Source organism: Xyrauchen texanus, chromosome 4 (assembly GCF_025860055.1).
Source record: "Xyrauchen texanus isolate HMW12.3.18 chromosome 4, RBS_HiC_50CHRs, whole genome shotgun sequence".
In the NCBI taxonomy this organism is placed as follows: domain Eukaryota; kingdom Metazoa; phylum Chordata; class Actinopteri; order Cypriniformes; family Catostomidae; genus Xyrauchen; species Xyrauchen texanus.
Window position 1 is genome coordinate 19,369,774 of NC_068279.1, and position 11,383 is coordinate 19,381,156.

The window sequence follows — 11,383 nt, forward strand, 5'->3', positions numbered from 1 at the left end:
AAGTGGCGTCTGTTCGCTCAGTGGTGTTCTTCCCGAGGTGAAGACCCCCAGATATGTGCAATAGGGTCAGTGCTTTCCTTTCTGCAGGAAAGGTTGGAGGGACGGCTGTCCCCCTCCACCTTGAAAGTGTATGTAGCCGCTATATTGGCGCATCATGATGCAGTGGACAGTAAGTATTGGGGAAGCACGATTTGATCATCAGGTTCCTGAGAGGCGCGGGGAGGTTAAACCCCCCCAGGCCACACCTCGTTCCCTAATGGGACCTCTCCGTGGTCCTTCGGGGAGCTCCCTTCGAACCCCTTGAGTCAGCAGAGCTAAAGACACTCTTTCCATCAAGAGGTTAGGGGACCTGCAGGTGTTCTCTGTCAGCAAACTGTGCCTAGAGTTCGGTCCGGCTTACTCTCACGTCATCCTGAGTCCCCGACCGGGCTACATGCCCAAGGTTCCCATGATCCCTTTTAGGGATAAGGGAGTATATTAGATGGAGAGATCAAAAACATATAAGTTTAATATCCTAAAATGTGACACAGATGGGAACTTCTTAAAGAAGTAATTATATAATATACTTTCTGTTTGACAGAAATGTATTAACCAATGATACTACCCTACAAATGCAAAATGTAAAATTGAGCTCTGACTGAAACGGGCCTCTTATTATATTCTGAAATTCAGAGAAACCATTGTGTTAAAATGCAGTAACAACTAAATCCACATGAAAACAATTCAAGACATTTATTTCAGTTTCAGTGTTAGTTAATGAGTATGGCCTTTGTAGGGTAGCAAACGGTGTTGATATTTTTTACCAGTGAAACTATGTGTAAAGTAATTTTGGGAACACAGGAATTTGGATGGATGGAAAGTAAGCCATGTAAGCACCAAATGTTATTTTCATGGCAAAAATAGAGTAGTTTAAAAAGCAATGACAATCAATAAAAAACTATCACAGCACTGCAAAAAGATGTATAGGAGATGTAAGACACATCTCTCATCGACACCCAATTAACAACAGGGGAAACATGGCGGGATGATGTGTGCACGGGAACGGGAGTAAGAAATTACCCATGTAACTCCTTGGTTGATTCATACAAATTCTTCCTTATGCTCCATTCAGCAGAAAGTCACTTAGTGCTATGGATGTTAATGCTTATTAAAGAAAGGTACAAACAAAACTTTGAAAGCAAACAAAGGTTAACAAAAAGTTCTCTCTCTACCAGTTTTTTTTTTTATTTTTTTCGTATGGGAATTGTAATAAAAATAGTCTATGATAGAAGGAACTGAATCTTGGAGTGGGACTATAAATTTGCACAGACCACCACCTGCGGGCTTTTGTGGTCGGGAGCGGGACAAAATGTGAAAGTTGCAGGCGGGAGCAGAACAAAATTATATATTTTTGTGGGAGTGGGACAAAATCTCTCTGGAGAGGGTCTGAAAAATCCATACCGCACAGATTCAGGTCCAGAACTTCATGAACACCCGAAGCGTGATATTGGGTAGCTGATGTGGAGGGAGAGTTTTGGTAAGAAGGAGCCTGTGATACATTAAAGCAGCCACATGTTCACTGCACACTGAGACAGCACCAGGCTTACATATGGGTTCTAAAAACCTATACATTGCACAAAAATATAGTCTAGGTTACTGTTGTAACCTCCATTCCCTGATGGAGGGAACGAGATGTTGTGTCGAAAAAACGACACTAGAGGTCTCTCTTAAGAGCCTCGCGCATCTCTGAACTTGAGAAAAGGCCAATGAGAAATTGGCAGACAGAATTTGCATGTCCCTCCCCCAGATATACGGGTATAAAGGAAGGAAACCATGCATCTGTCCATTCAGGTTTTGTACTGAGGAGCTGAGAATGAGGTTCGGCCATAACAGTGGTTCGGTTCAGCGCCGTGGCCGGGAGGACACAACGTATCGTTCCCTCCATCAGGGAACGGAGGTTACAACTGTAAACTAGACATTCCTTGTCTATCGCTCACTTCGACGTTGTGTTGAAGAAGCGACACTAGGGGTCCCTATTCGATCACGCCGTGTACTGAACCGTGTACGTGCGCTGCTGTCGCAGGTGCGGGCAGGCAGTTGCGTGCTAAAGCGACAGGCTGTGTTGTAATTATTTGGTCCCTTATGTATATAATAAAATCGTCATAAACTTTTTAGGTTCCCAGCAGCCCGAAGGGGGGTACAAAGCGACGTGCCAAGCATGGGACCAGGCCCGCCAGCCGCACCATTTCTCTCTCTATGTTTCTATAAAGTGACTGGGGCCATCTTAATGCTATCACACGCATTGAGGAATGTGTTCTTTTCCAACTCCTATTCTTTCAGGAGGAAAAGACCCCGCAGAGACCACCACCTGCCCAGGCTGGGAGGAGGTAAAGAGTGGCGAACACATCACATGGGTTTTCAGGCCACATGTGGGAATGGCGCAGTGGTAGATCCTACCTGCTGAGAGGGAGAAGTTGCTACAAACATGGCAACCGGGGGGCAGCAGGGACTGCCCAAGGGAGACGCTGGCCCACCCGTAGGGGGACCATACCGCGGAAAATGCACACAGGGGGATTAATACACACAAGAGTCTGTCTTGGATAACCTATTCCAGTACAGAGTAGTTTTAGTACCCATAGTGGGTCTGGTCAGGAATTCCTCTGCTGAATTTGCAGGCCAAAGGGTTAGGGAGGAGTCATCCAGGGAGCCAAATTAGTGGGATCTCCTAGGATAAGAGCGCACGTGATCGTCTCAGTTTAGGGGAAAGGCGCAAGGTTGCATGTGGTACACCCAGTCAGTTGTTCTGCGTTACCGAGTTCTACCTGCATGGACCTGAGAATACACAGACGAGACCGACTCAACTCTGAGATTGTAAAATCTTGTGAAGGTATTGGGGATTGCCCAGCCCGCTGCTGTGCATATGTCTGCAAGGGAGGTGTCGTTGGCCAGTGCCAACGAGGATGCCAAACTTGTCGAGTGTGCTCGAACCCGCAAGGGGGTTCGAAAAAGGTGTGATAGGCCAATGTGATGGCATCAACGACCCAGTGGGAAAGCCTCTGTTTGGAGACAGCATTCCCTTTCTGCTGTCCACCAAAGCAGACAAAGAGCTGCTCAGAACACCTGAGTGGTCTGTCTACCAGCTCAGTGCATGGGCAGAGAACGATTGCAGGTCCCCGACCCGCTTGATGGAAGCAAGCATGATTAGGAGGGCCGTCTTCAAGGAGAGGGCTTTGCGCTCGGGTGATTCTAGCGGCTCGAAGGGGGGTCTCTGAAGGCCTTAAAGGACCACTGAGAGATCCCACAAGGGGAACAGGCTTGGCCGGGGAGGGTTCAACCTCTAGGCGCCTCTATGGAACCTGATAATCAAGTTGTGCTTACCCAAGGACTTGCCGTCCAGTGCGTTGTAGTGGGCCACGATGACAGCTACATACACCTTCAAGGTGGAGATGGACAACCTCCCCTCCAGGCTCTCCTGCATTAATGAGAGCACTGACCCGACTGCGCACCTCTGCGTGTCTTCGGACCGGGAAGAACACCAATTCATGAACAAGCGCCATTTTAGGGCATAAAGTTACACCCTAAAAGTTGATCAAGTGCTTTGGCTTGGTTGATTGTGTCTACAACAGCAGGTCGTAGGCCACTTAGATCTTCCGCATCCCGTCCAGGGGCCAGACGTTGAGGTTCCAGAGGTCTGGGCGCGGAAGCCAGAAGGTCCTTTCTCAGGGGAATTTGCCGGGGGCTATCGCGAGGAGCGTGAGATCCGAGAAGTGTGGCACCGGGTTGCCGTGAGAACGGCATTTGCGGGCCAGGTGACCCAGGGAAACAGGAAATTGATTTATTATTGAAAATGTGTGTACCGCAGCGCAAAGGGGGTGCGGCAAAGAAAATAACTTGAACTGAAGATTCTCTTCCCGGCCCTCCACCGGGGGACAGAGTGGTCTGTATACCAGCTCAGGAGCAAACGTCTCATTCCCTGGGTCGTCTGGAACGCTTGGGAGCTTTCCGGGTCCTCGAGGACGTTCGGGAGACCGGGCATGCAAATTCTGTCAGCCAATTTCTCATTGGCCTTTCCTCAAGTTCAGAGATGCACAAGGCTCTCAAGACAGAGACCCCTCGTGCCGCTTCTTCGACATCTTATTACCGTTCTCGCTCATGTAAAGTCTCGGACTCTCTGGATTGCAGCAGCCGCTTCTTGAGTGTGTCGTTGCTTATGGCCAATGACAAAAATAGAAAAACTATACACATTTCTGTTGCAAGTCTTTGTTTAAGTTGGCAAACGTGCATCTCAGTGGTGAAAATAGCAGTACCATTGAGCTCTGTTTGTTACAGGAGCATCAGATTTGAAGTGGGTGCTGTTTTGAGCTAATGTACTGTTAGCTGGAAGTGAACACATTGAGGAGAGTAGTATGGGTGATGTTAGCTTTTCTCAGGACTGGGATTGTCTCAATGCTTACTGCTGATTCAAGTGAGAGAGAAGTAGATATATTGAAATACAGAGGAGAGCAAGCAGCCATTATTTGTATTGTCAGTACAATTCGTCATTGAGAATAATTACTTAAGACTGGCAGGTCAATAGGGGTGAGACTCAAACAGAGAGTGCAGACTATCTGACTTTGCCTGCTGTACTTCATTATCAGATTCCCTGTAGTTCAGCACACCACTCTAAAACCCATGATAGAGTTTTTATGTTTGATCCCTTCTACCAACCCTATGAAGAGTAATCATATTAAATTGGAGTATATTGTAAGTCCATTCAATTATCAATTAAATAAAATAAAGTAATCCCTTTTGCTATTTTTATCCTTTCATCTACTGTTACCCACACATTGGCACACACATCACCACTCACCAAGCTCTCTGTCTAATCAAGGTCTCATTGTTGTGGCGGCTACGAGTTTGTTCTTTGACTTAAAGCTGCCTGTTTAATTAACCGCTTTTGTTTACAGTATTATTCAGCTCCTAATGGGAAACATAATGGATCCAATTAATCCCAACAGTAATGGCTCTAGCACGCTAACAGGAACTACGGCAATTATCTTGGAGCAATGACACTAAAAAAACTGCTGGAATTCAGCTATAGCTGGTAGGACTCAGTAAAAAAAATAAAATCTTTAAACATGTAGAGGAGTGTAATTAGTCTTCTCAAGGGTAGGTTTCCTCCTCCCCCACATGGCATACCCACGCACCAGAGACCATTCACAGACCATCTAATGTACAGCCCCAATTGCAAAAATGGTTAAAAAAACAAAAAAGGAGTGGTTGGTAAATTCTATTCACCCTGTTCTATATTTAAAGCACTGTAACAATATTTTCTGTTTTACCTCATGAATTTAATTGTTTTGTGGAAAATATACACTCATTTCAAATCAGATTCTTGCAATGTTGCAAAACATAAACCACTGTGTAACATCAACATTTCTTCTAATAACAAGAATAATTTTTTCTTTAGTGTTGTCTTTTCAATCTTTAACCAGAACAAGCTACAATGTAGGCCAGACTTTATGCTGTTACTCAAAAGTCTAGCTACGGGAGACTAGTGTCCATGTGCTAGGAAGGAACCGAACACATTAAGCTAAAAGCCACGTCATGACAACTGTGATACTGTCATATCAGCATAATTCACACCTCTGCCTGCCTTACAGTAAATCGCGTGCTCCTAAAACAACAGGGGATTTCACATTGGGAATACAGCTCTGTCCCTGCCATATTGTTAAAAACTGATCTGCACCGCAATTCATGCTTACAACCTGGCTCAAGACTGTTCATGCTGAGTTTAAGCTTCGTTTGAGAGCTCTCCCAAAATAACAATACTGTTTCTAAACTTTTGACGTCCAACTACGTTTACCAGAAAACACGCAAAGTGACAAAAACAAAACACCATTGACTTTCTTACTTCCACGCACCACAACAGGATAAATTTTTAAGAATGTCAACACTGATCTTTTTCCAATGAAAATGAATGGGGACTGAGGCTGTCAGTCCTATAACATTCAGTCTAATATCTAATTTTGTGTTCCAAAGAAGATAGAAAGTATTACCGGTTTGAAACAACACGAAAGATGAAATAATTTTCTATTTTTTCAGTGAACTACCCTTTCATGTAAAAGTATACTAGGTAAACTAGGTATTTAATATTATTTTTGTGAGTGACAGAAAGCAAAAACTATTGTGGCAAGCCCTTGAGTAAGTGATGCAGCACTGAGCTTCCATGTAATTCAGACATTTAACTCAGTGTTATTTACTTTTACATTTATGCATTTGGCAGACGCTTTTTATCCAAAGCAACATACAGAGCCCTTATTACAGGGACAGTCCCCCTGGAGCAACGTGCCTTGCTCAAGGACACAATGGTGGTGGCTGTGGGGATCGAACCAGCGACATTCTGATTACCAGATTACCATTTATGTGCTTTAGACCACTACACCACCACCACTCCGTCCTGTTATTGTTATTTACTATGTGATTTTTTTTTAGCTGTGGATTCAATACTGACTGTGACATATTCCCTGTTGTCTTTTGTTTGAGTACATTTATTTTGAAATTCCTGTTACCTAGTCTTGTGATATCCTGTTTTCCCTTCTTGTTCATGTGTCTGGTTTTCATTGGTTCATTGTTTTATTACTTTGATTCAGTTCTAGTTTGTCATTGGTTTTAGTTATTTGTCTTGCTATCTTGTTTTAGAGTTCTGTTTGTTCATTGGCCTTTGTTACCCATGTCTTGTGTATTTAAACCCTCATGTTTGCCTTTGTCTGGGGTCAGGTATTGTTCATGTAACCTTGTTGTCTTGCCAGAGTTTAGTCTAGTCAGTGTACTTGTAACCTAGTGGTTTTGTTTTGCTATAGCCTAGCCATAGTCTTAGATGTAGTCAAGTCTAGTTTTGTCATGTTTAGTTAGGTCCTTGGTTTCTTGTTTTTGTTTCACTCTTTTATATTTAGGGATACTGGTTTCACGTTTGAAGAATAAAACTGCACTTGGGTTAATCTCAACTTCATCACCTTCGTCTCTGCCTGTTTGTCAACATCATTACACTGACAGGCAGACAAGATTGCAACATGATTATGATAGGAAGTACAACAAAGCAAGGGTGATACAAAAGAATGATGCACTACCCTCAGCAGTCGAAAGTGAATTCTTAAAAAAAAAAAAAAAAAAAGGCAAACATAGAATGAGTCTGCCCACGCAAATAGTGAAAGAGAAAGAAAGCCAGAGAGAACAGAGAAAACTGTCTGTTATTGCTCTTATCCAGCAAACCGTACAAGCTGTTATGTAACCTCTTCATTTAACTCTCAAATCTAGAACTAAAATTAGAGATGATAACAGATTCCACGAAGTGCGATTTTCATTTTTCATGTCTAACTGGACTTGCAGTTGATCAAATTACAATTCCTCCAATTTTTGAAGCTCAGCTTGAGAACAGCTCCAGCTCCAAGGTGGCATTTTGATCCAGTTATCCAATTTTATTTTTGTGATTAAAATTTGTATTGATTAATCTATTAAATAATGAAAAGCAAAACATATACAAACTGAATCAATATTTAACCCTTAACAATTAGCAGTAATTACTACACCCAGAGTATCTGCCGCTTTGGGGGGGGGGTGTAAAAAAACTCCCAAAAACAGTACAGAGCAGGTGGCGGAGCTGTAAATACTAATAGAACTGAGATCTGGGAATCCCAAAATGTTGAACAAAATTTTTAAAGGATCTTAACACTCCAATCTCATATGGGTCACCGAGTGTATTAAACACCTTAACAATCCACTCTGACTAGTAGAAAGGGGATATATTACGTAATTTAAACACTCTGGATACTTTTGTCCACACCGAGTTCAAATGCGAGACAACTGGTGTTAATTCTCTGATTAGTTTGATAGAAAGGCTTTGCAATAGCAAAGTAGGGGCTAGAACTTCCTCCTCTTCAATACAAAAAGCAGGGAGGGGCTCTCTTAGGTGGAAGAGACCAATGAGCCAAATGTCTGAGACCGAATGCATAACAATAAAAAAATATCTTGGGTAGGCCTAGCCCACCTTTGTCAATCGGCCTATGTCATTTATTGAAATGTAATCTGGGACACTTACCATTCCAAATGAAAAACTTCGCTATGCTATCAAATTGCTTGAAATAAGAGAGGGTGACATAGTATGCAGCCAATTGACTCTGTACACTGAGAATTTAGAAAATGAATTAAAAATTCTGTGAAGGCAAGGCATAGATTTAGTATGGTCAGAGATGAATAATCATCTGGGTAAAGCAAAAGCTTATGCGCCACACCTCCCGCCACCACCCAAGGAAAATACTCTTCCCTTCTTATCACGGCTGCTAATAGTTCCAGGGCAAGACAGAACAATAATAGGGAAAGAGAGCAACCCTGCCTGGTGCCCTATCCAGATTAAAATAATCTGAAATTAATCCATTTGTTTGTACCACTGCTGCAAAAGAAAACATTTCCACCCCATATCTTCCCAAACGTTAAAACGTGTGCATTAACCCCACGCCAACCGCTGTCCAGGACAGCATCCTGCAAAGGGAACAGAGCTAGGAGTAACGCAGATGGGACTGTTTGCTTCATTGGTAAAGAAAGAAGAGTAAACAAGTTTAGACTGAACAGGTAAAGCTTTTGAGGTTTATCAAAAATACACACAGTGGTTCCCAACTTTTTTGACACCAAGGCCCCCTCACCCCTTATGTGTAGGCCTACATATTCTGAGTAAGATTCTATGGGAGAGTGTGGGTATGGATTTGTATATTATTTGCATAAAACTTTTTTTAAAGGGGTCATGACATGAGAAACCAAATTTGCCTTGATCTTTTGGTATATAAGAGGTCTTTGTATCATTAAAACGTCCTGTAAGTTTAATATTTTAAGACGTCCTCCCCATTCTAAACGAATCATTTATTTAATCAAGCTCAAAATACAGCTCGTTCTGGATTCATGGTTAGAAGTGACGTGTCGGTTAGAAGTGACGTAACAGCATTTGCATATGACCGCCTCCAGCGCAAGACAACTACGCTCATTTCGTATCGCCGTGCGCTTCACAAGTGTTCAGTCGATGGACAGCGAGCTCTGACAGAGACTACTTGTGCACAGGAAAATTACGATGCCACACAGATGTGCTGTTCCTGGCTGTGGTCAAACAAAACCTCTGAATAAGCTGCCGAAAGATCCAGACGCCAGGGAAAAATGGATGCAGTTTATTTTTTGCGGACGCCCCAGTCACGGCAGTGTTAACTTAAGCGTTTGTTCTGTACATTTTAAGGATGACTGTTTTGAGAACAAATCTCAATATGATGCTGGCTTTGCCAGAAAACTGTTGCTCAAAGATAAGTCCGTGCCGACTATTCTGGGAACAACGACGACGCTAAACTGTAAGTAATCTATTTTAAACTTTAAACTACTTTTTAAAGCGCAATTTCATTCATTATGAATAATCACAGTGTTTTTACTTAGTTTACTTGCATATTGTTCTGGCTGGGGGCGTCAATAATTGATACATAGGCACTGACGTTAGCCAATCATAACAGTGGGCGTTAACACTGAAGTCTTAAATGGAAAACGCCCCCAAAACAGACTGTTTGAATCAGAGGATGAGAAACAGGGTGGGAAAAGGTCATAAATCACTAGATTTTAAAAGTTTTTCTTAAAAAAAAATATATTAATACTATAATTGCACCTAAGGGAACATAATAATACAATAAAAAAAAACCATGTCATGACCCCTTTAAGTCATTTTGCGACCCCTTGGAAGTTTGCTGAGCCCCCCTGGTTGAGAACCACTGCTCTAACACACCTCAAGCCACACGCACATGTTTATTCAACTAAAATGAATAGATCTAAATGAGGACATTCCTTAGACTTCTCTTGTATTTATGAAGCTAATTATAATTATTACAGTCTAACCCTAAATCAATCCCTAACCCTATCAATAAAATAAAACTTTTCTGCATTCTTAGTATAAAAAACAAAGCAAAACCGTTGTTTATTTAATTGTAATTTTAAATGTTTTTTTTTTTTTTTTTTTTTTTCAAAAAGGGAGGTTTAGCCAGATTTAGATAATATCTGGGGACAATGTTGCCCCCAATCTGTAGCTAAGTAAGGCCACACGCACATACACAAACTAACACCGAGATCACACCTCACCTTGACAGCTTCTCCATGAGTGACTCGGACAAACACCATGTTATTCACTTTCATGATCTGGTCTCCAACTCTCAGTCCCTCTCTCTCAGCGGATGATCCCGGCTCCACCAAAGACACATAGATCCCAACTCCATGCTCTGACCCACCCCGTATGCTGAAGCCCAGGCCTTGGTGGCTCTTGCTCCGTTTCAGCGTAACTTGCCGAATCTCATCAGATGCTTCCTGCATCAGCGCGGCGCTTGGACAAGGGCCCCCTGGAACTGTCCGCTCAGCTGTGGTGCTGAAAACGGGACCTGCGCGCACAGATCCCTGACTGGGATCGGCCTGCTCATTGAAAAAGTGCACTGAAGATGCTCCAGCATGGGCATTCTGGTTGCTTATTTCTTGCGAGCACTCATGATTGGTACTGCTTGCTAGCAGATCCGTTTTCAGATACAGACCTTCCGACGTGTACTGGTCGAACAGCAGCTGGTCTGACCGGGGTATGACCAGGCGCAGCATGGGTAGCAGTTGGCGTTTGTTGGGCGTGATAAGAATGACTTTGAGAGTCTGCACGAGATCGAAGACATTACGCTTAGCGTGGTAAACATTGAGGCAGTGGATGAACTGCTCCCGTTCGAAGTCATTGAGCAGCACATTAAGCGCGTTGTGCAACTTCTTGACGTTAACGGATAACGCGCGGCCACCGGAGCCCAGCGAGTTTGTGCCCGACTTGAGAGAAACGCGCTCCAGATCCGTGCTCATTCTCATCCGTGCTCCTCAAAGCCACAGGGGGATTTCACATCAGGCATTAGGAATACAGCTCTGTCCCTGCCGTCTTTTTAAAAATTGAACAGCATCGTAATTCGCGCTTACAACCGCCTCGAGACTGGTCATGCTGAGTTCAAGCTTCGTTTGAAAGCTCTCCCAAAATAACAATACTGTTTCTAAACTTTTGACGCCCAACTACATTTACCGGAAAACACATAAAGTGTAAAAAAAAAAAAGTAACCCACCGCGAGCAATTCTGGCCACTTTGAATAATAAATAGGCTATATAGCGCATAAAGTCCACTGTTTTTCCAGAGACAAACAAAGCCACCCTTAACGAATTAAGTCCCGCAAGGATTGGCTATCCATACCAGTGATTGTAATCCTTCTGTTAACACATTGAGCGAGGAAAAACAACGAGTGACACTCCTCCTGTGATGAGAGAAAGAGAAACCCACAAGCTCGAGCGTTTCGAGTTTGACAGTCGAGGAGTTCGCGCTCAGTGCGGCTCGCTCTGA

General features: G+C 43.2%; 1 protein-coding gene across 3 annotated transcripts in view; it reads right to left on the reverse strand.

The window, feature by feature from the left end:
- The window catches only part of LOC127643227 (whirlin-like), a 144,464-nt gene extending 133,131 nt beyond the window's left edge, over nt 1–11,333 (reverse strand). For all 3 annotated transcript variants that reach the window (XM_052125867.1, XM_052125866.1, XM_052125868.1), the window contains exon 1: nt 10,117–11,333. In XM_052125867.1, coding sequence (XP_051981827.1) covers nt 10,117–10,866 — 750 coding nt within the window. In that variant the 5' untranslated portion in view covers nt 10,867–11,333. The remainder of the gene's footprint in view (nt 1–10,116) is intronic.
- Between the last annotated feature and the right edge of the window lie 50 nt (nt 11,334–11,383).